At 42.7% G+C, this 26,445-nt stretch overlaps 1 protein-coding gene across 1 annotated transcript in view; it reads left to right on the top strand.

Annotated features, from left to right (window-relative positions):
* The window catches only part of si:ch211-266k8.4 (TBC1 domain family member 9), a 151,069-nt gene that overhangs the window by 20,610 nt on the left and 104,014 nt on the right, over nucleotides 1–26,445 (top strand). The window contains exons 3-7 of the mRNA XM_063063112.1: nucleotides 1,976–2,083; nucleotides 4,125–4,317; nucleotides 8,364–8,489; nucleotides 20,453–20,576; nucleotides 25,751–25,820. Coding sequence (XP_062919182.1) covers nucleotides 1,976–2,083; nucleotides 4,125–4,317; nucleotides 8,364–8,489; nucleotides 20,453–20,576; nucleotides 25,751–25,820 — 621 coding nt within the window. The remainder of the gene's footprint in view (nucleotides 1–1,975; nucleotides 2,084–4,124; nucleotides 4,318–8,363; nucleotides 8,490–20,452; nucleotides 20,577–25,750; nucleotides 25,821–26,445) is intronic.

Here is a 26,445-nt window from a genome sequence, read left to right as displayed (position 1 = left end):
AGCCATGATGAGGTAGATTGGGAGATCATGAGTTCATCTTTTAGTGAATGAATTCAAGAGTCTGTTAACAGCAAGATAGAAGGTTTCCTTAAGTCTGGTGGTTTGTGCTTTCATCTTCTGCCTGATCACAGAGGGGAAAAGAGAGAATGATTGGGGTGGGAGGGGTTTGCTGACTATTTATTTATTGAGATACGGCGTGGAATAGGTCCTTCCGGCCCCTTGAGCCATGACGTCCAGCAATCCCTAGATTTAATCTTAATCATGGCACAATTTGTAATGACTAATTGACCTACCAACCGGTGTGTGTTTGAACTGTGGGAAGAAACCGGAGCACTTGGAGGAAACCCACGCGGTCGCAGGGAGGACGTACAAGCTCCTTACAAGGAGCGGTGGGAATTGAACCAGAGTCGCTGGTATTGTAAAGTGGTGTGCTAACCACTACGCTACCGTGCCACCCTAGTGTTAGATACTTTCCTGAGGCAGCACCAGGAGTAGACACAGTTAACAGAGATGAGGCTGGTTTATGTGATAAACTAGGTTGCCACCACAAATTTCTGCAGTTTCTTTAAATCCTGGGCAGAGCAATTGTCTGACCAAGTCCTGATGCATTCTTATAGGTTGCAAGATGACTTCTTCCATTTCTTTAATCTCATTAGACCCGCTGCTCATTAGAGCTCTTGTGCCTTCTTCTGTGAAGAGGGATAAATTAATACCGCAAAATTGGAATAGTGAGGTAGTGTTTCTGGACCTTTCAGAAACTTGATGGCAGAGGGAAAGAAACTGTTCTTGAGTTATTGAATGCATATCTTCAGGCTCTTACGCCTCCTTGAAGGTAGCAATGAAAAGAAGGCATGTCTTGGATGTTGAGGGTCCTTAGTGATGGAATCAACCTTCTTGAAGCATCGTCTTTTGAAGATGTCCATGATGGTGAGGAGGCTAATACCCATGATGGAGCCCATGCTGGTTTCTGCCAGGATCTCGTACAAAAAAGACCCCCACCATCCAGGTCATGCTCTCCTCTTACTGTTGCCACTGGGAAGGAGGTACATGAACCTTAGGACCCACACCACCAGGTTCAGAAAAAAACTATTACCCTCCAACTAACAAGTTCTGGAGCCAGTGTGGACCAGCTAACTTTACTTAGCTCAACTCTGAACTGATTTCACAACCTATGGACTCGCTTTCCAGTTTATTATCATTATTTGTTTTTTGTATCTGCACAGTTTGTTTTCTTTTGCACATTGGTTGTTTGTCAGTCTTTGAAAAATACACACACATCGATTCCATTTCATTTCTTTGCTCTACTCTGAATGCCTGCAAGAAAATGAATCTCAAGGTTGTATGTAGTAACATATATATTTTTGATAATAAATTTACTTTGAAAAGAGGGGAGGGAAGGGTAAGAGTTTGCATCGAATCTCCATGGACTTGCAAGCTTATCTGTGAGTGTTTAGAAGAGTGTTATAGCAAATCAGTACTCTGGAGTATTACTAGGCAGTGTTAATGTTCAGAGGATATATTTTTGAGCTTTTGATGACTCTGGGCCTGTATTCATTAGAATTCAGAAGAATTGAGGGGTAACCTTATTGAAACCTATCGAATTGATGGAGTGGATGTGGAGAGGACGTTTCATATGGTGAGAGAGTCTAAGACCAGAGGATACAGCCTCAGAATAGAGGGGCGTCCTTTTATAATGGAGGTGGAGGAATTTCTTTAGCCAGAGAGTGGTGAATCAGTGGAATTCTTTGACTAAGGCAGCTGTGGAGGCCAAGTCTTTCTGTATATTTAAGGCAGAGGTTGATATATTCTTGATTGGTCAGGGAATGAAGGGGTACGGGGAGAAGGCAGGAGGTTGGGTCTGAGAGGTAAATTGGATCAGCCATGTTGAAATGGTGGAGCAGACTAGATGGGCCAAATGGCTTAATTCTGCTCCTATATCTTATGGTCTTGTATCCCATTGCAAAATTTATTTCAGATACATAGCTTCATCGAATCTGGTGTTCCCACTAAGCTACGTGGTCAGCTGTGGAAATGCCTTTTGGGGAGCGATGGAGTTAAAGAGATCAGCACGCACACCTACCAGGTAAGGACCTTAATACCTGAAACTCCTTTATTTTGTGGGCGGACCAGTAACGTAGTGATTACCACAGCCTTTTACAGTACCAGTGACCTGGGTTAATTTCCTGCCACTGTCTGTAAGGGGTTTGTACATTCTGTCCGTGACTGCATGGTTTCCTCTGGGTGCTCCAGTTTCCTCCCACAGTCGAAATGATTAGGATAGGGTTACACTGATGGTTGCTCGGCGGTACGGCTCAGAGGGTCAGAAGGACCTAATCTGCGCTACATCTCTATATATAAAAAATAAATAGATTGATTAAAAAGTTCGATAGATTTTAAAAATATTTAAAAAATAATAAATATTTTTTAGAATACACCAGCCATATTAGAAACATAGAAACATAGAAAATAGGTGCAGGAGTAGGCCATTCGGCCCTTCAAGCCTGTACCGCCATTCAGTATGATCATGGCTGATCATCCAACTCAGAAGGCTGTACCAGCCTTCCCTCCATACCCCCGATCCCTTTAGCCACAAGGGCCATATCTAACTCCCTCTTAAATATAGCCAATGAACAGGCCTCAACTGTTTCTGTTGGTCTGAATACCAAGATAAAGATTACTCTGAGGAAATGGGTAGATCAGAATTAATATTCATAATTTCAGAATGTCTCAATGCAACCAAAGAAAAACTTTGAAGGATAGTCATTGTAATGCTACAAATACAACAGTGACTCTATACACCACAAAATCCCATCAAGAGTAAGTTGAAAATTATAGTCGTAGAGCCATGAAGTTATACAGCACAGAAACAGGCCCCTCAGGGCAACTGATCCAAGCCAACTATAGTACCACCAAGCTAGATCCATTTTCTTCTGTTTCCCTACAAAAAGTGGACATGGCCCAGTCAATCATGGGTAAAGCCCTTGCCACCACTGAGCACATCTACATGGAGTGCTGTAACAGGAAAGTAGCATCCATTATCAAGGAATCCCAACATCCAGGCCATGCACTCTTCTTGCTGCTGCCATCATGAAGGAGATACAGGAGTCTCAGGACTTGCACCACCAGGTTCAGGAGCAGTTATTACCCCTTAACTATCAGGCTTTTGAACCAGAGGACAAAACTTCCCTTAACTTCATTCACCTCAACACCGTAGAATCTCCAAAACAATATTCCCCTTAATTCTGTCTCTCTGTTTCTATCTCATTGTATTTTTTGTGTATTGCACTGTATTGCAACTACAGAACAACAAATTTCATGACATATGTTAGTGATGACTTTTCTCCACTCATCTTACGTGGATGTCCTGTGGTGTTGGCCATTGCCTCCTAGTAAAATGGAGCTGGCCATCCTTTAGGCTTTTCTCTGTTGTAAACTTCAATGATTCCAGGACTAATAAGATGGTTAATTTAATAGCTTATTAGTCATGGAAACATAGGAATTTGCAACACAGAATCTGATGAAGGGTCTTGGCCCAAAACATTGACTGATTATTTATCTTCATAGATGCTGCCTGACCTGGTGAGTTCCTCCAACATTTTGTGTGTTGCTCAATATTTCCAGCAGAAGCAGAATAATTTGATCCAGTAATGAAAGAGTTAACCTATGAGGAGAATTTATCACCTTTGGGCCTATGCTTGCTGGAATTTAGAAAAAGGGGAGGGGGATCTCATTAAAACCTATCAGATATTGAAAGACCTAGATGGTGGACATGGAGAGAATGTTTCGTTTAGTGCATGAGTCTAGGACATGAGGACACAGCCTCAGAATACGACGTCTCTCTAGAACAGAGATGAGGAAGAATTTCTTTAGATAGAAGGTGATGAATCTGTCAAATTCATTGCCACAGATGGTTGTGGAGGCCAATTCATTGAGTATATTTAAGGCGGATGTTGATAGGCTCTTGATTAGTCACGGTGTCAAAGGTTGTGAGGAGAAGGTGAGAGAATGGATTTGAGAGGGATAATAAATCAACCGTGATGGAATGGCAGAGCAGACTTGAAGGGCTGAATGGCTTTATTTTGCTCCTAGGTCTTATGGTTTTAACACAGCATTGTTTCTCCCAGGATTATGTGCAAGATCTCCGCAGCCAGCTGGCCATCCTTGGTGTGAATGAATATGGAGTGCAGATGGCTGTGTCCACAATGGCCGGTGCACACAAGGTATCGGCAGAAATGGATGGTGGAACCAGGAATCTGTCACCTGGCCGACACCCAGAAGTCAAGATTGAAATCCTGAGACAGATTGTGCTGGACGTAGGTAAGATGAATTGTGTGAAAAAGAGGATATTGCTGCCTGTGTTTTAACAGTCAACAGAGATGTAGTTCATGAGTTTGGCAACTGAAGTGGAGCGGGGCCAACAAAACCCAGAGCTGATGGATGAACAACAATACTCAGAACTGATGGGTAGGGAACCTACTCCAATGAAGACGTGGGTTGAGGAGGTTTGGGAGAGCTGATAATACATTAGGAAGCTATGTAGAGATTCCTGGTAGTAACCCATTTCGGTCTGATTTCCCACTCCCATGCTGACATGTCTGTCCATGGTTTCCTCTACTGCCATTTTGAGGCCAAACTGAGGTTGGAGGAGGAACATCTCATATTCTGATTGGGTAATTTACAACCTGATGTCATGGATATCAATTTCTCTAACTTATGAAAATTTCTTTCCCTTCTCTTTTTTTCCTTTCCCCATTTTGGTTCACCCCTCTCCCTCCCACCCATCTTCCTCCTCACCTAGTCCCATCTATCACCTGCCAGCCTGTACTCCTCCCCCCTCCCCCACCTTATTATTCAGGCTTCTGGCCCCTTCCTTCCGAGTCCTAATGGAGAGCCTTAGCCTGAAATGTAGACTGTTTATTCCTCTCCTGCTAAACACCACAGTTTCTGCAGATGCTGGAAATCTTGAGAAACACTCACAAAATACTGGAGGAACTCAGCAAGTCAGGCAGTTTCAGGCTGAGACCCTCCATCAGGAATGGATGAAGATTCTAGGCCCAAAGCATCAACTGTTTATTCCCCTCCATAGATGCTGCTTTACCTGATGAGTTCCTTCAGCACTTTGTGTGTGTAGTTCTGTTGGAAGCAGTCCTTAAGGGATTCACCTGGCTAATTTTTGGGATAAGTGATTATACTGTCAAGAGGCTAAACTGTTCAGTTTTGTGTAATTTAGGAGAATGAAGGATTATCTTATTGAAACATAAGATTGGGCAGGATGGCAGTGTAGTGTTTAGTACAATGCTTTACAGTACAGATGATCTGGGTTCAATTCCCGCTGCTGCCTGTAAAGGGTTTGTACGTTCTCCCTGTGACCACATGGGTTTCTTGTGGGTGCTCCAGTTTCCCCCCACAGTCCAAAGACATACTGGTTGGTAGGTTAGCTGGCTGTTGTAACTTGTTCCATGATTAGCTTCAGATTAATTCAGGGGATTGCTAGGCAGCATGACTCAGAGACAGAAGGCTGCATCTCAACAAGTAAATAAATACGTCCTAAGGAAGTTCGAGAGGGTAGGTGTCAAGAAGATCCTGCTATTGTGGGAGTCACAAATGTGAAGGGACATAGCTTCGACATCATAGAACTTGGAAACGTGGCCTGCGATGCTGTGCTGACATTTTAACCTACTCTAGGATCAATCTAACCCTTCCTCTACATAACCCTCCATTTTTCTTTGATCCATGTGACTACCAAAGAGGACCTTAAATGCCCCTGTCACCCTCTCACCAAGCTCATATGCAAACTTGGCTCAATAGCCGACTTGGCTAACAGCCACATACTCAGTGGTGAGAAGACTTCTTTCCATAAGCAATCTACATCTAGGGGTTGATATGATCTTTGGATTCAACTAAACAGGAAAGTTGGGATGTTCGGAGTAGTGGGACTCGGTTTTAAGGGAATGCTGTGTAACTACTGCCCATACACGATTATCAGTCAGCCGGAAATAACAAATCATACACCGCATAAAACTATAAAGAAAGTACATTTACTAATTTCAGCTCTATCCAACATTTATTAAGATAAAGAAAAGAAAATAAGGGGCCATTACAGTTAAACCAGTCTAAATGTGCACATAACTTTGGATTGCTCTCGCTCATATTACCCTTCCTCCTTGCAGCCATTCATCTGTACAAAGCACTTCTTGCAATGGGAGCTCTCCTTCCCATGGCATTCTGCTGCATTCCCCTTCTTGTCCTCTCTGCAGCTCCCACCAAAAAAAACCCTAAACTAGACCACAGTCTGTCACAAATCTCCCTCTGCCCTGCCCTCTCGAACTTTCTTCCAATTCCACCATCCTGACACAACATTCCTAAGTTGAATAGCAGGGCTTCTTATCTTTAGTCAAAAGCAACAGGACACACAGATTTTGCAGAAGCTGCTAAAATGAAATACGTACAGCATAGCAGTAGAAGTCTTACCCAGGGCACTACATCCCTAATGTATTTGCCTCTCCCAAACCCTTGGCAGCATGATTCATGCACCCATCACTCTCATGTAAAGAACTTGCCTCTGATATCACCTCTGTACTTTCCTCCAAACAGCTTAAAGTTATGCTCCCTCTTATTAACCACTTCCACCCTGAGAAAAAATACTGGCTGTCCATTTTATCTATGCCTCTCATAATCTTGTACACTTTTATCAGGTCATCTCTCCTCCTCCTCCTCTCCAGGCAGTATCCTGGTAAATCTCCTCTGCACCCTCTCTGAGGCTTCCACATCCTCCGTATACTGAGGCAAACAGAACTGAACACAATATTCTAAGTGTGGTCTAACTAGAGTTGAGAGAGCTGTAATACTATCTCGTAGTTCTTGAACTCATATCCTCATTACAGTTTTAGTTGCCTCTGGGGCCCAGCAAGGGAAAGCCAGCTTTCTGATTTTCCCGAGAACCTATCATGATAAATCTACCAGAGTTTGCTCAGTTTTAAGACCTCCATATTTAAATGGTGAGGAATAATCGTGACAAAGAGACATAAATGTGAAGTGATTTACAATTCTTTCATTTTTTTATGAAGACTTGTTACATAATGTTGTGATTAATTGTAAGTAGGCTTTGATAGCTTCTGAGTGTTGAAGAGGTATTAGGAAACACTACTCAATAGTTTTGACAACTGGCTAAATCTGGTATTTGACTAGGCCACTATCAAAAGAGTTTTCTTTAATTACTACAGGTAAGTTTTTCAGAGTCCACCCATCTCTACTTTCACTCGAGGCAATTTCATAAGACCCTGAGACATAGGAGTACAATTAGGACATTTGCAACTCTGAGTTTGCTTCACTTAGCCGATCTATTTTCCCTCTCAACCCCATTCTCCTGCCTTCTCCCAATAACCTTTTACTAATCGAGAACCTATCATGATGATGATGATGACATCGACTCAGACCTGAGAGGCCAGCGTTGGGCATTTTCCTGCCTTACAAGGCACGGAACGAGAGACTGTGTGGCGCGCCAGTCCTTGTACAGTCATTTTGCAGTACAGTATTTTTCTTTATTTTACGAGGTCGAGTTGCGAGCTCAGCACTCAACCCGGCACGGATGGAAAGCGTACTCGAGATCGGCCCGACTGGATTCGAACCTGGGAACCTCCGTTCTGGAGTTCGGCGCTGATGTCACTGCGCCACCAGCCAACCAAAACCTATCAATCTCTGCTATAACTGCATATACCCATTGATGGCCTCCACAGACATCTGTGGCAATGAATTCCACAGATTCACCACCCTCTGGCTAAAGAAATTCCACCTCATCTCCATTCTAAATGGACGTCCCTCAATTCTGAGGCTGACCCCTCAGGTCCGGTCCTAGACACTCCTACTATAGGAAACATCCTCTCCACATCTACTCTATCTAGGCCTTTCAATATTCAATAAGTTTCAATGAGATTCCCTCTCATTCCAGTAAATTCAGTGTACTCCAGTAAACTCTCCTCATATTTAATTCCTGGGATAATTCTTGTGACCAGGGTAAACTATGAAGAACTGAAGAAATTCCTCCTCGTCTCTGTTCTAAAGAAACACCCATGTATTCTGAGGCTATGCCCTCTGGTCCCAGACTTTCCCACTATTGGAAGTATCCTCTTCACACGATTCATATCCAAAAGGCTGCACATTCAGGCTGGAGGTTGCTTCACTGAGAATGCTGTTTCTAGAAAATCCACCAGAGGTTGGTGGATATTGAGCAGGTAGGTGAGTGTGAGAAGGCTCACTACCCACCAGGAAACTCTGGGCCAACGTTTTTATAAATTTATGAAATCTTTTTATTTATTGAATTGTTTAATATGTAGAAGTTTGATTTGTAGTTTTACTTTGTGCAGAGCGATCTTTTCCAACGCACTGCTCCCTGATGGGCAGGAACCCAGAAGCTAAAGAAGGCCAAGCAAGGCTTTTCCGTATCCTCTCCGCGTATGCAGAATATAACCCTCAGATCGGCTACTGTCAAGGTAAGAGTGAACGCACTCTGTCATTTGTCTACTTAGTGACACAGCACAGAGTAAGCCCTTCTGAATCTTTGAGCCGGACCACCCCAGAAAACCCTGACAAACTCGATTAATTCTAACCTAATCATGGGAAAATTTACAATGACCAGTTAACCAACCTGATACATCCTTGGACTGTGGGGGAGAAACCAGAGCACCCAGGGGAAGCCCACACATTCCACGGGGAGGACATACAGAGACTCCTTACAGAATGGCACTGGAATTGAGCACTGCACTCTGGAACGGACTGAATTGTAATAGTATTACACTATTGTGCCCAATGATGCCTGTACCATCATTGCTTGCTCACACCCTGCATATCTTTGATGCAAGGAAGGAGTCTCAGAAGAGTTCAATATTGTTGCTGATCTGTCACAGGGAGAAGTGCAGGAAATTATTTGTGATTAAGAGAAAACATTGCAGCACCTCTTGCACCCTTCTTCTACCTCTTCCTTGGACCTAAAAAATTTAGATTCAGATTCTCTTATCCATCACATGTACATTGAAACATACAGTGAAGTGTGTCATTTGTGTTAACAACCAATACAAATAGGGAAGTACTGGGAGTAATCTGCAAGTGTCACCACACGTTCTGGAGCCAACGTGGCATGCTCACAAACAACACAGAACATAACAAGCAACAAAATAACAACAGCAAAACAAACCCCATTCCTCCCTCCGACTCTCCGACTTCAGTACAGGCCTCCAGGCCTCTACTGGACAATGGGCTCCTGACTCCCCCAATGGACTTCAGACTTGCAGACCCAGGGCTTCGGCTATTGTGTTTTGACATCCGGACTTTCGATCAACTTTCAGGCTTCAATCTTTAGTATCGACCCCAGGACTAGCCGATGACAGGACCCAGATCTCTGGACTCTTGTGCCCCTGCTTGCTTGATCATCTGATCCCCAGGACCCACTGACCTGCATCCACATTGGTCTTCACCCACAATATTTGCCAGCTTGACATCCGCAGATGTCTTTCATTACACACCATGTCGCTGCCCTTCAAGCGCTGAGTGGAAACCTAGACTCTGGGTGTCCTTCGTCCCCATGTCTACATTGATGGCCTTCGAGCACAGAGCAGAGTCCTAGACTCCAGCCTGACCTCCAGCTCCACCACATCCCTGTCTGTAAACACGAACCTGACCCTTAACTTACCTCTCTGTCCCCAAAACCACGCCTATGAACCTAAAAAAAACAACTAAATTTGAGCCAAGACCTTGACAGAGACCACAACTTGGTGTCATCTCGGCAACACATTATTTCAAAAAGTGCAAAGAGTTCTTGGTGTACAGTTGACATCATAAAATAAATACCCCTGGTCACTGTCTTCTTGCTACCAGAGGGGCAAATGGTGTGCTTCATTTCATACAACAGTGACTGAAGTTCAGGAACAGTTAACCCCTCAGCTATCAGGCTCCTGAACCAGCGTGGACAACTTCACTACCACAACTCTGAACTGATTCCACAACCTATGGACAGGCTTTCAAGGACTCTAAACTCATGCTCCCAATATTTATTTATTTATTTATTTATTTATTATTTGTTTTTGTATTTGCACAGTTTGTTTTCTGCATATTGGTAATTTGTCAATCTTTTGTGTAGTTGTTCATTGATTTATGTCATTCTTCATTAATCTGCTGCAAGAAAATGGATCTCAGTAGTAACTCACGGAAAATGCTAGAGAACTCAGCAGGTCAGGCGGCATCCATAGATATGAATTAACAAACAATATTTCAGGCACTTCATCAGGACTCGGGTAGTATATGTTGCCGTATGCTTACTTTGTTAATAAATTTACTTTGAACTTAAAGTTCAGACATACTTTATTTAAGTTAAGGTGCTTTGGGATGATCTGAGTTTGTAGAAGTCGTAGTATGAAAATGAGCTTTTCTGTTTTTTTGCAAAAATATGTGGCAATGTCAAATACCAGAGGTAATTTTTAAGATGAAAGGATGAAAGATTAAATGAGATTCATGACATAAGTTTTTTTTTGACACAGAGTGGTAGGTGCCTGGAATGTACCTCCGAGGAAGTGGTGGAAGTCGGTAGGATAGTAATGTTTAGGAGGCACTTATACAGGGAAGGAATGGAGGGATATTTATCCATCTATCCTTCATCCCTCCCTCCATTCATTCATTCCTTTCCTCACAGTACAGGCCTTTTTGGCTCTTTGAGCCACATCCCCCAGTAATCCCCTCATTTTTAACCCTAGTCTAATCACAGGACTATTTACAATGAGCAATTAGCATACTAACCAGTGTGGGAGGAAACACATACATACACACACACACACACACACACACACACACACACACACACACACGAAGAATGTACTGAGACTCCTTACAGATGACGTTGAAATCGAAACTGAACTCTGACACGTCTAGCTATAATAGCATCATGCTAACTGTTATGCTACAATGGTGCTGATATAGACCATGTGCAGGCAGGTGTGCAGCTTAAGTTGGCACCAGGGATGACACAGATGGTGTGGGCTAAAAGGCCTGTTCCTTTTGCCATATTGCTCTGCATTCTATTTATAGTTTTTTTATATATATAAGAAAAAGAAGGGAAAAAGAGAACCCAACTAACTGGGAAAAAACCCTCACTAACTACAAAACAAAAAAAAACCCATTAGGAACCAACTCCTGGAGCAATACGTCTTACAATCATTTATATATATATATATGAAGAAAAAAGAAAACAACAACCACCAAATCAGATTTATATAACATAAAATTGGAAGGAAACCATATAAATTAATTCAAATTAAATGATAATATTTGGCAAAAGAGCCCCACCTTCTCTCAAAATCGAATCGGGAATCAAAAGTTCTACTTCTAATTTTTTCCACACTAAGACATAATATTACTTGGGAAAACCATTGAATTAGTGTAGGAGCAGAGGTATCTTTCCACTTCAATAAAATAGCCCTTCTTGCCAACAATGTAACGAATGCAACTACATGTTGGTTTGAAAATGAAATACCCTGAATATGATGCGGAACTATTCCAGATAGAATAGTCAATGTATTAGGTTGTAAATTAATTTTCAAAGCTTTAGAAATTGCAGAAAATAAAGATTTCAATGAGGGACATGACCAGAACATATGTGACAAAGTAGCTACTTCATTTTTGCACCTATTGCAATAATTATCTATATTAGGGAATATTAAATAATAACGGTGAACAATTTTAAATTGAATGAAACAATGATTGGCACATATCGAAGAAAAACTAACCATTTTCAGAACTCGCAACCAATCTTTATTAACAAAAGTCAAATTAAGTTCTCTCCCAATCTTGTTTAATCTTTAGTGAGAGGTTATCTAACTATTTATAGTTTGATAAGCAAACTGGAGCAAACGTTCTTGGCACAGGGCAAGGTAATACAGGGACCAGGACTGTCTGTTTTGTTCTTCACCCCACTGCCTTTTAGAACATTACAGCACAGTGCAGACCCTTTGGCCCACAATGTGGTGCCGACTTTCTAACCTACTCAAAGCCAATCTAACCCTTCCCTCTTATCTAACCCTCCATTTTTCTAAATACTCCCAAAGTATCTGGCTCTGCCATCACCCCTGGCCGGGAGTTCCATGCACCCACCACTCTCTGCGTAAAGAACTTAACCTCTGACATGCCCCTATACTTTCCTTCAATCACCTTAAAATTATGTCCCCTTGTATTAGCCATTGCCTCCCTGGGAAAAAGTCTCTGGCTGTCCACTTGACCTATTCCTTGTTTCATCTTTTACACCTCTATCAAGTCACCGCTCATCCTCCTCCACTCTAAAGAAAAAAGTTCTATCTCGCTTAACCTAACTTCATAAGCCATGCTCTCTAGTCCAGGCAACATCCTCTACACCCTTTTTAAAGCTTCCACACTTTCTTATAATGAGAGGACCAGAAATTAACCCAATACTCCAAGTGTGATGTAACCGGTATTTTGTAGAGCTTCAATATTGTCTTGTGGCTCTTAAACTCCATCCCCCAACTAATTAAGGCCAATAAACCATACACCTTAACAAACCTATCAATTTGCGCAGCACCTTTGGGCGAATCTATAGATTGGACTCCATGATTCCTTTGTTCCTCTACACTGCTAAGAATTCTGCCATTAACCCTGTGCTCTGCTTTCAAATTCGACCTTCCAAAATGTGGGTTTTTGTGGTTTATATATTTTGCACATCTCAATATTCAGAATACACTATTCGATTTAAGCAAGTATACTTTATACTTTTATTGTCGCCAAACAATTGATACTAGAACGTACAATCATCACATCGATATTTGATTCTGCGCTTCGTGCTGTGATGAGTAGTGACTTATCACAGTTAATAGTCAAGTCAAGTTGCTTTTTTATTGTCATTTTAGCCATAAGATGCTGGTGCAGTACACAGTAGAAATGAAACAACGTTCCTCCAGGACCACGGTGCTACATAAAACAACACAAAACTACAGTAGACTATGTGAGACAACTCAATGCTATACTAGACTACGTAAAGCAACACAAAAACTACACTAGACTACAGACCTACACAGGACTACATAAAGTGCACAAAACAGTGCAGGGCAGTGCAATAATTAATAAATAAATAATAAACAAGACAAATAAGCACAGTAGAAGACAATTTCAATATAATGATAAATGATGTAGATGTCAGTCTAGACTCTGGGTATTAAGGAGTCTAATGGCTTGGGGGAAGAAACTGTTGCACAGTCTGGTCGTGAGAGCCCGAATGCTTCGGTACCTTTTGCCAGATGGCAGGAGAGAGAAGAGTTTGTATGAGGGATGCATGGGGACACCATCAGGTTTTCCTCCTTGACGTCAGTTTGCAATAGCCCCTTCACTAGCACATATAAGAAAACTTGTCTGAAGACTGTTAACATGGCAACTGACCAACTCTCTCCTCGGGCAGGAGGTATGGAAGCCTAAAGTCCCACAGCACCAGTTTAGGAGTACTGCTTCCCTTCAATTATTCAGTTCTTGAACCAAATTTCACAATCCTCTCATCTCCTCCACGATCTCCGTCAGTGCAGATGCACCTCAAGGCTGTGTCTTAGCCCCCTGCTCTATTCTCTTTACACTTATGATTGTGAGGCTAAGCACAGCTCTAATGCCGTATTCAAGTTTGTTGACAGCACCACTGTTGCTGGCCGAATCAAAGGTGTGACAAGTCAGCATATCGGAGAAAGATTGAAAATCTGGCTGTGTGGTGCCACAACAAAGTTGAAAGTACATTTATTGTCAAAGTATGTATGTAGTATGCAACCCTGAGATTCATCTTCCCACAGCCACGAAACAAAGAAACCCTATGGAACCCTTTCAAACACCCATCAGAAGATCAAATCGCACAAACAGCAAAAAGCAAGTGAAAACCACAAAATATTAAGCATCAAACCAGTCATTGAAACAATCTAGGAGTGTTCAGTTTAGTTCGGTTCATTTCTATTTAGTGCTGTGATTCATTGACCGCAGGCCGCTGAGCCAGTCTGCTCTGATCAAAATCACACAAAACAATGAAAACTGGAGTAACCAGAAGCATATAACATAAACTGCAGTGTCTAATGCACAAAGCGTATCAGTTAAAACTTGCCCAAGACCCAAGACTCTGGCAGCGTTGAACGCAAGGGAGAGACAGACATGTCAAACACAGGCAGATGGTGCTGAGCCTCTGTATGTCCTTGTACTCTCATCCTCAATCTTACTCAATGCTTTAACCAGTGAGATCAGCGAGAAATGGAGTCGGTCATGGGCTCAAGGCCACACACCGAAGTCCCTCGGAGACAACCAAGTGCCAGATCACTCACTCAGCCCAAAAAGACAGCATCAAAATGTAAATCACAGGTTCCAATAGTAGCTGAATCATATTTAAAAGAAGTAGTTCCCTGAACTGTCTGAAGGACATTGCCTTTAGTCACATTGTTTGCTGGCGCAGTCTTCTTCAGATAAAAGAAAACAACGACCTCAATGAATGTCAGCAAAAGGAGCTGACTGTTGACTTCAGGAGGAGGAAACCAGAGCTTAATGAACCAGACCTCTTCAGGGGATCAGAGGTAAGAGGACCCGTCCTGGGCCCAGCACGTAAGTGCCTTTATGAAGAAAACACAACAGCACCTCTACTTTCTTAAAAGTTTGTGAAGATTCAGCATCACATCCAATACTTTGACAAACGTCCATAGATGTGTGGTGGAAGAAGTGTTATTGCCCTTCAACCATGAGGCTCTTGAACCAATGGTCATAACTTCACTTGCCCCATCGCTAAACTGTTCCCACAACCTACAGATTCACTTTCAAGGACTCTTCATCTCATTTCTCGATATTTATTGCTTATTTATTTATTATTACTATTTCTTTTTTCTTTCTTTTTGTATTTGCATAGGTAGTTGTTTTTTGCACATTGCTTGTCTGTCCTTTTGGGTGTGGTCTTTCATTGATTCTTTTGTGTTTCTTGTATTTACTGTGATTGCCTGCAAGAAAATGAATCTCAGCGTTGTATATGGTGATATATTTGTACTTTGAACTCTAATCACAATAGTTCAGCAACACTAAAACTACTTTGATCACTTTGCACTAAAATGGACTTTTTGTTCTAATTTCTTGTAAAAGATGCATATAGTTTATCTTTAATTTATGTTTTTGTGAATCTGATGCTATGTGCCCGTGATACTGCTGCAAGTAAGATTTTATTTCACCTGTGCATACGTGGATTTGTGGTTTCTTTCCAGTCCTTATGAGGGGTCTCAGCATGAAACACTGACTGTTTATTCCCCTCCATAGTTGCTGCCTGTCCTGCTGAGTTCCTCCAGCATTTTGTGTATGTTGCTCAGGATTTCCTGCTTCTGCAGAATTATCTTGTGCTTTAACTTTGACATGGCTCAACTCTGCATGTACAGTATTGGACACCAGGGGGCAATGGTGTTCCTGCTAATTGAGAAGTTTTCCATAGCCTTGTATGTAAACTGCATACTTTGTCAGGAATAGCAACCCCACTGGGGACTACAGTAGCGTAGGGATTGGCATTACACTATTATAGCTCAGGGCATCGGAGTTTGGATTGTGCCAGAAGCATTGTGGAACATCTCAGTGGTCTTTTGCAAACTTGAGATGTGCAGCAATGTTTTTCTTGGAGAGTAGTGGTTTCTTCCATGGTGTCCTTTCATGAACAACATTCTTCAGTATTTTTCTTACAGTGGACACATGAACAGAGACTTTAGCAAGTTCTAGAGATTTCTGCGGGTCTTTTGCTGTTACCTTTGACTTTTTTACCTCCCTCAGCATTGCACATTGTGCTCTTGGTGTGATCTTTGCAGGACACCCACTCCTTGGGAGAGCAGCAACAGTACTGAGTTTTCTCCATTTTTAGACAATTTTTCTTACTGTGGACTGATGAACACTCGTCTTTAGAAAAGCTTTTGTAGCTTTTTCCAGCTTCACGCATCTCTACAATTCTCCATTCTAGTTTGCCATTTCAGAGACCATGTTCTGCATGATGCCTGCGTAACAAGAGACGAATTGTACTTCAAGTTCAAGTTTGTTGTTGTCTGACTGTACATTTATACAATCAAACGAAACAACGTTCCTTTGGACAACAGTGCATCCACAAAACATATATCACACACAGCACATAAAACAGCATATTATCGTAAATAGTTCAAAATGCATGCAGAGTGCAGCACAGGTAAACAGCTCGCTGTCCTAGTGATGAGACTTCAGTGGTGGCAGGGTATTCATTATTCTCACAGCCTGAGGGAAGAAGCTGTTACCCAGTCTGGCAGTCCTCGTCCTGATGTTCCTGTACCTCCTTCCTGACGGTAGTACGAAGCGGGGTGGGAATCTTCAACAATGATTCAGGCCCTTCGTCTACAAATCTCCTGGTAAATGTCACAACTAGTGGGGATGGAGACTCCGGTGATCAAAGGTAACACATTGGCTGTGAAGTGCTCTCAGATGTCCTGACTAGATGATGAGCTACTATGAGACTGTTGACAACCACTCCCTGGGATTCTGCAATTTTTCTGTAGGCTATGAACGGGGATTTCTGAATTGGAAGCTCCCTGGAGAAATGCCAAAAGATTTCTCTCTTCCCCTCTCCAGTTATGTTTCAATGTCGCAAATCTGCATGAATCAACAAATGTGTAATAATTACCTGGAATTGTTTAAGAATGTACTTTTATATAACACCCTCAAAATGCTGGAGAAACTCAACAGGTCAGGCCACATCTATGAAAATTAATAAACATTCGACATTTCAGGCTGAGACACTTCATCAGGACTACAAAGGAAGTGGGAAGACACCAGAATAAAAAGATTTGAAAAAGTGAGGAGAGAACAAGCTAGAAGGAAAGGTAAAGGGCTGGAGAAGGAAGAATCTGATAGAGGAGAGTAGGCCATGGGAGATGAGGAGGACGGAGAGGACCCAGGAGGTGGTGATAGGCAGGTGAGGAGAAGTAGTAAAAGGTCAGAGTGGGGAATAAAAGAAGAGCGAAGGAGAGGGAAAAAGGAAAAAAGAGAAAATAATAAATTACTAGAAGAAGAAATCGATGTTCATGCCACAGGTTGGAGGCTACTCACATGGAATATGATGAGATGTTGCTCCCCTACTATGAGAGGAGGCCATGGACCAACATGTCAGAATTGGAATGGGGATAGGAATTGAAATGGTTAGCCACTGAGAAATTCCACTTTTACCAGATGGAATGGAGGTGCATATATGGTTTATAGCAGATAAAGCAAATGATCTTTGCACCCGTTCCAGCATTAGGATATTGGCTTGTCCATTTCAAGATTGTTTATTGTCGTTCTTCAGTACACAGGTGAAAAGGGAACAAAATGGTTGTTACTCTGGATCAGATGCAGCATTGAAAATAGCACAATAACTCTATGACACAAAATACAGAGTCACTTTCAATAAATGCACGTTTTCAGTATTGTTTGTTTATTTTTATTTGCACTATTTGTCCTTTGTGCTTTGTCTGTTTGTCGGACTTTGTTTGAACAACTTTTCATACATTCTATTCTATTTCTCTCTTTCGTTGTAACTGCCTGCAATAAAATAAATCTCAAGGTGAGTATATGGTAACACGCATACCACTTTGAATATCACTGTACTTTGACTATGCTGAATTTCACTATTCTAAAGCATTCCAGTCCACTCATTTCACCTTTCGTACATTTGAGATCATATCTCCTTTTCATATGTAAAAGGCCATTCCTTGCATCTGAAATCAAAATCTCATTCCTTATTCAGTGATTATTTGATTTCAGAACATTTCAAATCCTACCTGGCCTTTATTTTATTTTTTTATTGAGCTACAGTGTGAAATTCAAGCCGTGCCACCCAGCACCACCCTGATTTAAGCCTAGACTAATCATGGGACAATTTCACAATAACCAATTAACCTACCAAATGCTACATTTTTCAACGGCAGGAGGAAGCCCACGTGGTCATGGGGAGAATGTACAAACTCCTTGCAGTCAGTGGCAGGAATTGAACCTGGGTCAGCTGCACTGTGAAGCATTGTGCTAACTACCACAGTACCATGCCACCCTTTCTCTCTCTGTAATCTCCACCAACCCTACAATCTTCGGAGATTTCTGCCTTCTCAACTCTGACACCTAGATCATCTCCACACCTAATATGGAGAAAACATGCAAGGATGTGTTGACATCTGAGAGGGTCCAGAGCAGGTTCACGAGAATGATACCAGGAATGAATGGCTTGATGTATGAGGAGCATTTGATGGCTCTAGGCCCGTGTTGTGGTAACAGCAGTGTGCAGGGTTGGTCTACGTTGTATCACCAGTGGGGAGGGTTGGTCTACATTGTATCACCAGTGGGGAGGGTTGGTCTACATTGTGTCAGCAGTGGGGAGGGTAGGACTATGTTGTGTCAGCAGTGGGGAGGGTTGGTCTACATTGTATCACCAGTGGGGAGGGTTGGTCTTCATTGTGTCAGCAGTGTGCAGGGTTGGTCTACATTGTATCAGCAGTGGGGAGGGTTGGTCTACATTGTATCAGCAGTGGGGAGGGTTGGTCTACGTTGTATCGGCAGTGGGGAGGGTTGGTCTACATTGTGTCGGCAGTGGGGAGGGTTGGTCTACGTTGTATCAGCAGTGGGGAGGGTTGGTCTTCATTGTGTCAGCAGTGTGGAGGGTTGGTCTACATTGTATCACCAGTGGGGAGGGTTGGTCTACATTGTATCACCAGTGGGGAGGGTTGGTCTACATTGTATCACCAGTGGGGAGGGTTGGTCTTCATTGTGTCAGCAGTGTGCAGGGTTGGTCTACATTGTATCAGCAGTGGGGAGGGTTGGTCTACGTTGTATCCGCAGTGGGGAGGGTTGGTCTACATTGTGTCAGCAGTGTGCAGGGTTGGTCTACATTGTATCGGCAGTGGGGAGGGTTGGTCTTCATTGTGTCAGCAGTGTGCAGGGTTGGTCTACATTGTATCGGCAGTGGAGATGGTCAGCACTTCTACTTACTTAGAATATTCTGGAGGCTTAGCTTGCCAGCAAACACTCTAACAAACCTCTACAGATGTACTGTTGGAAGTGTTCTGACTAATTGCATCATGATCTGGTGTGGCAATCTGAATGCCGAGGAATGTAAGAAGCTGTAGGGCGCAGTGGACTCTGCTCAATGCATCATGGGCACATCACCTCCCACCATTGGTAGTATCTGCAGGAAGGCGCTTTCCATTGTCAAAGATCCCCACCATCCAGGCCATACCATCTTCTCACAGCTACCTTCGGGCAGGAGGTACAGAAGCCTAAAGTCCCACAACAGCAGATTCAAGAACAGCTACCTCCCTTCAACCATCCGGTCCTTGATTCAAGTGGAACAACTTTAGTATGACAACATTAGGACCACCTTGGCCAATCTGGACTAGAATAGACTTTATTTCTTTTTTGTTCTGATTGTGTTTTATTGTAAAAATCATGTATAGTTTCAGTATAAATTATGTTTTGTGAATGCTGCTTATTTGATGCTGTGCTCTTGTGATGCTGCAGTAATTATGTTGTGCAGGCATGTACTTACGCATATCACAATAAACTCAAATTTAAATTTGATTGGGTCTGTGGTTAGAATTTTGAAAAAGTAGGGTATAACCATGCAGGCAGTAAATCAAATCCAGCCTTGAGTGTCTGCAGACTGGGAAGGAGAGGGTGACTTCTATCACTCTTTCTTTTCATTATTAGTTTACTTATTAATTAACTGAGGGGGAAATTCTTCACTCAGAGTGTGGTTGCAAGTGTGCAGTAAGCTGCCAAGTGATGGATGTGGGTTCAATTACAGCATTTAAAAGAAGTTTGTGTAAGTACATGGTGTTGGTTACTTCCTGTTATGCTGCTGGTATTTAAGGGAGGAATGAAGGTCCTCCATTTCTGGTGGTGTTCAGGGCTTCCTTCATCATGTCAGTAACTTCCTCTCTGTTTTTACTACTGTCAACAATGCAAGTCCCCGGTTGGAGACTTGAATACCATCGCACTCAGATGTAGAAAGATTCTTCATTGTTGTTTCTGTAACAATATTTTTTTGACCAATCTTACTCTTAGACCGGTGGACCACTCTTAGTCTGGCCTCTACCCTTGGACCCGTTTGGCATCGGTGACCCTACCAAGAGCCAAAGCGAAAAACCCTGATTCCAGCCAACATAGCTCTCTGCATCATTGATGCACGCAAGCCTCCAAACCACGACGAGATTGTGGTCCTCTTGGAGGATAAGTACATGGATTGGGGGAATGTGGAGGGCTGTGGTCCAGGTGGGGGTCGATGGGATTAGGTAGAATAATTAGTGCATCACAGGCTAGATGAGTCAAAGGGCCTCTTTCTGTGCTGTCATGCACTATAACTCAGTGAACTTTGAATGAAACTTTTGAATGAATTCTGCACTCAATTGATTTGTGATTTTTCTTTCACTAGGAATGTCGTACATTGCAGCCATGCTCCTAATGAATATGCAGGAAGAGGATGCTTTCTGGGCTTTGGTTGTCCTACTAGAAACACCAAAGTACCTGGCAGGATTTTACGAACATTCTCTGGATACGTACGTGTCTTAGCAATGAATTAGTGGGGTGTGTGTCTGTCTGTGTGTGTTTGTGCCTGAACATCACTCTAATATGTGATTTGCAATCACGCCATTCCTTTCATAACATTATGTGCTCAGTGGCTATTTTATTAGGTACAGGTGGTACCTAATAAAGTGACCACTGAGCGTATGTTCGTGGTCTTCAGCTGCTGTAGCCCATCCGCTTTAACATACGATGTGTTGTGCATTCAGAGATGCTCTTCTGCACACCGCTGTTTTAGCAAGTGGTTATTTGAGTTACTGTCGTCTTCCTGTTAGCTTGAACCAGTCTGGCCATTCTCCTCTGACTTCTCTCATAACAATGTGCGTTTTCACCTGTAGAACTGTTGCTCACTGGATGTTTTTTTAAATTTTTCGCACCATTCTCTGTAAGCTCTAGAGACTGTTGTGCGTGAACATCCTAGAAGATACTCAAACCACCCTGTCTGGCACCAACAATCATCCATGGTCAAAGTCACATAGATCACATTGAAAGTTGTAAATGGTGATTTAAGGAATAGACAATAAATATGGCCTGTTATTTATTGATTAATGGTGAAATCCCAAAAAATTACTTTGGAGAAAAAAAATAATTTCTTAGCCTAGAGTGTTGGCTGCAGTTCAATCATTCATTAAGAGGAAGAGGCTGCATTAATTAAATGAGCTTTAAATAAAATACTGGCTTAGGGAAAAGACATTTGATCCAGGTTTGCCTGAAGGTATTTACCCAGGTATACAAGCTTTCGTCATCATTACGCTGGTAATAGAAGAAATTCTGATAAGTCACAATATTACATTTTTCATTATACTTCAGCAAGATTTTTTTTTTAGCGATTGCATTTGGGATGAGATGTAAAGCTCCCTGCCCCCATTTTAACAACTTTCTACAGAAGAACTGTGAGTGTTCTGTCTGGCCACATCATTGTGTGATACAGAAGCTGAAAGGCATCAGACCGTAAGACCCTACAGTGAAAGTGAAATGTCACCGAGTGGATCACTGGAGTCTCCCTCCCCACTATTTGTAACATTTACTGGGAGGGCTGTAGATGAAGGGCCCGAAGTATTATAAGGATCCCTGCCACCCATCTCACAATCTCTTTGACCCACTACTATCAGGAAGGAGGTACAGGAGCATCAGGACTAGGACTGGGTAACAGATTCTTCACTCAGGCTGTGAGACTAATGAATATCCTGCCACCACTGAGGTCTCCTCACTAAGACAGTGAGCCGTTTACTGTACAATTCACGGTTTAACTGTGCTGTGCACGACATGAATTTTGAATTATATTTTATTAACTTATGTAACCCTCAGGTTCCGCCAGTGGCGTTAGTCTAGGGGAAGACGATTACCTGCCCCGCCAAACTTGTGAAACCTCCTGTTTGTGTGGATGCTGCGTGATGTTTCCCCTGTTACAAATCAGTACCACGAAATAACAAACAGTACACCATATCCAATTAAACGATTTAGCTTTATAATTCTTAATTTGACTAGAGTGTTAGTAAAGAAAAGCAAAAAGAAAAGGACCCATTTTAATGAAAGTCTAATGTGCACGTTGGAGCTCACAGTTTTCCTGTCCGTTAGTTCCCCTTCGATTTCCCCCGGGTGACGTTGACTCCCGGCCCCATTCCTCATCCACTCCATCCTGCTGTCTACGACCTCTCCGTTCCAGCATCTTCTCCCTCCATCTTCCGCCAAACAAAAGCCTGTGAATCCCTCGCTCTCGGGCAGACAAGAAAGAAAGACACTCCCCTCACTGGATGGCGCACAATCCAAAGCCCCCGTTATCTCTAGTCATAACCCAAACACTACAACTACAGAGAAACCATTGCATTACCAGTGAAACCTTTCCCAGGACATTACACCTACTATCAATGATATTTTGTTTATGTGCTGTGTGTGATACACATTTTGTGGGTGCACTGTGGTCAAGAAAAATGTTGTTTCATTTGGTGGTGTATATATACACACTCAAATGACAGTAAACTTAATGTTAATTTGAAGTTCAAGTTTCTGTTCAAAGAGATGTAAAAGGTCTCATTTGCATTTCATTAAAGACCAAGGGTGTTTCCAGTGTTTATGAAGGAAGAAGTTCAAAGACAAAGGGATGTTCAAAGCAAATTTATTATCAAATTGCGTATATGTTACCATATACTGCTTTGAGATTAATTCTCTTGCAGATATTTACAAAGAAAGAAAGAAATATAATAGAACTATGCATAAACAAAGACTGACAAACAACCAATGTGCAAAAGAAGGCAAACTGTGCAGATAAAAATAATATTGAGCACGAGTTGTAAAGAGTTGTTGAAAGTGAGTCTGTAGTTTGTGGCACATCTGCAGATACTGGAAATCCCCTCCCCCTCTCCTGGTTTCACCTATCACCAACCACTTTGTACTTCTTCCTCCCATCTCCCCACCTTCGTACTCTGACTTCTCATCTTTCATTACAGTCCTGATGAAGGGTCTCGGTCCGAAATGTCAGCTGTTTACTCTTTTCCATAGATGCTGCCTGGCCTGCCGAGTTCCTCCGGCATTTTGTGTGCGTTGACTTGGATTTCCAGCATCTGCAGATCTTCTCCTGTGTGTTGCTATAGCTTGTGAAATCAGTTCAGTGTTGTGGTAATTGAAGATGTTCACTCCAGTTCAGGAGTCTGATGGTTGTAGGGTAATAAATGTTCTTGAACCTGGTGGTGTGGCACTTCCTGCCTGATGGTAGCAGTGAGAAGAGAGGATGGTCTAGATGGTGGGGTCTTTGGGTGCTGTTTTCTTGTGACAGCATTCCTTGTAAATGTGCTCAGTGGTGGGAGGGCTTTGGCTGTGATGGACTGATCTATAGCCACCACTTTCTGTAGACTTTTCCATTTTACCTTTACTCATGGCCACTTTCTGCTACTTCACCTTTCTATGAAAAGGCCACAAATTCCAGAATACCCTCCCTGAAGCATTACGTATCTCCATCTTCTTCCTTTAAGGAGTTAATTACATCCTACATTTCTGAACAAGTGTTTGGTCATAGAAATAGAAAGGTACAGTGCAGTATAGGCACTTCAGCCCATCGTGGTTAATCAACTCCAAGATCAATCTAACCCTTCTCTCCCACATAACCCTCCATTTTTCTATCATCCATGTGCCTATCTAAGAGACTCTTAAATGTCCCTAATGTATCAGAATCTGGTTTAATATCACTGGCATATGTCATGAAATTAGTGGGGTTTTTTAGCAGCAGTGCATTGCAATACAGTATCTCATTTTGGCTTGGTGTCAGTTTTTGTTTGATAATTGTTCCCATGTGAAGCACCTTGGGATGCTTTGCTTTGTTTAAATGCAAGTTGTCATGATATTAAATCTCTATGCTTGACTCTTTCGTATGGTCTTATTTCAATGCACATAAGACATAGAAGCAGAATTAGGCCATTCGGGTCTCACTCCGCCATACCATCATGACTGATTTATTATCCCTCTCATTCCGATTCTCCTGCCTTCTCCTGTGGCAATGAATTCCACAGGCTCACCATTCTCTGGCTAAAGACATTCTTCCTCAGCTCTGTTCTAATAGGATGTCCATCTATTCAAAGGCTGTGCATTCTGGTCCTAGACTCCCTACTATAAGAAGCATCCTCTCCACATCTACTCTGTCTAGACCTTTCAATATTTGATAGGTTTCAATGAAATTCCCCTTCCCCCCCCATTCTTTTAAACTCCAGCAAGTACAGACCCACAGCCACCAAACGCTCCTTATCATTCGACACAGCACACAATGAACGAACAAATGTATGTGGGTGATCATGGTCTTATCATGACCATGTTTACTCTTGATAAATGTTTCTACGGAAGTAGTTTGCCATTGCCTTCTTCTGGGCAGTGTCTTTACAAGACAGGTGATCCCAGCCATTATCAATACTACAACCCCCTTTTCATTCTCAGGAGGTGGAGGCCTCCATCAGTCAGCATTGACCATGGCTGTGGCATCCCAGCCGCCTAGATACACAGGCCTGGACAGTAGGTAATGGAGAGCAAGCTGTTTCCTAGGACTATTCCTAAAAACCTCTGGATCCTCCACAATGCTAACATATCCTTTCTTAGATAAGAGACTCAAAACTGCTTGCAATGTTCAAGTGCAGTCTAACCAATGCCTTATAAAGCCTCAGCATTACCTAAAAGTTGCTGGTGAACGCAGCAGGCCAAGCAGCATCTGTAGGAAGAGGCGCAGTCGACGTTTCAGGCCGAGACCCTTCGTCAGGACTAACTGAAGGAAGAGTGAGTAAGGGATTTGAAAGTTGGAGGGGGAGGGGGAGATCCAAAATGATAGGAGAAGACAGGAGGGGGAGGGATGGAGCCAAGAGCTGGACAGGTGATAGGCAAAAGGGGATACGAGAGGATCATGGGACAGGAGGTCTGGGAAGAAAGACAAGGGGGGGGGACCCAGAGGATGGGCAAGAGGTATATTCAGAGGGACAGAGGGAGAAAAAGGAGAGTGAGAGAAAGAATGTGTGTATAAAAATAAGTAACAGATGGGGTACGAGGGGGAGGTGGGGCATTAGCGGAAGTTAGAGAAGTCGATGTTCATGCCATCAGGTTGGAGGCTACCCAGACGGAATATAAGGTGTTGTTCCTCCAACCTGAGTGTGGCTTCATCTTTACAGTAGAGGAGGCCGTGGATAGACATGTCAGAATGGGAATGGGATGTGGAATTAAAATGTGTGGCCACTGAGAGATCCTGCTTTCTCTGGCGGACAGAGCGTAGGTGTTCAGCAAAGCGGTCTCCCAGTCTGCGTCGGGTCTCGCCAATATATAGAAGGCCACATTGGGAGCACCGGACGCAGTATATCACCCCAGCCGACTCACAGGTGAAGTGTTGCCTCACCTGGAAGGACTGTTTGGGGCCCTTACTCACTCTTCCTTCAGTTAGTCCTGACGAAGGGTCTCGGCCTGAAACGTCGTCTGCATCTCTTCCTAGTGATGCTGCCTGGCCTGCTGCGTTCACCAGCAACTTTTATGTGTGTTGTTTGAATTTCCAGCATCTGCAGAATTCCTGTTGTTCTCAGCATTACCTCCTTGCTTTTATATTCTAGTCCTTTCAGAATGAATGCTAACATTGCATTTGCCTTCCTTTCCACCAGCTCAATGTAACTACAATGTAATTGCTTTGCAGAATCCAAAGGCATGCCAAAATCTTTGAACAGTTGCTGAAGCATCGAATGCCCTGTCTCTGGCAACACATGGTAACAATTCTATAATAAAACTGTTGCTTTTATTGCAGTACACTTCTTCTCAAATATAATTGCTAATTCGCTTTGCAAAAATTTCCCGAGCACTAATACAGACTTCACGGTAGCGTAGTGGTTTGCATAATGCTTTAAGGTGTGAGCTCTCGGGGTTCAACTCCGGCCAGTGTCTGCAATGAGTTTGTACGTTCTTTCAGTGACTGTGTGAGTTTCCTCTGGGTGCTCCGGTTTCTACACATGTTCTAAAGACATACGGGCTAGTAAGTTGTCGGCATGCTGTGACAGTATGGAAAAATGGTGACACTTGTGGACTGTCCCCAGTACAATTCTCACTGATTTGACATGAATGTCACATTTTGATGTACATGCGACAAATAAAGCTAATATTTTGGAATGTCAAGGCAATGTTGTGGTTAGCATAGCACTATTACAGTGCTAGCAACCTCAGTTCAATTCCTACTGCAGTTTGTATGTTCTCCCTTCGACTTGGTGTGTTTCCTCCCACATTCCAAAGATGTATGGGTTAGTTAGTACGTTGACTGGTGACATTGGGCCTAATTGGGTGGCGTGGGCTTGTTGGGCTGGAAGGGCCTGTTACTGTGCCTCATTTCTAAAATAAATG

This window comes from Mobula hypostoma, chromosome 11 (genome assembly GCF_963921235.1).
Source record: "Mobula hypostoma chromosome 11, sMobHyp1.1, whole genome shotgun sequence".
NCBI lineage: Eukaryota > Metazoa > Chordata > Chondrichthyes > Myliobatiformes > Myliobatidae > Mobula > Mobula hypostoma.
This window is presented reverse-complemented; position numbering and strand designations above follow the sequence as displayed.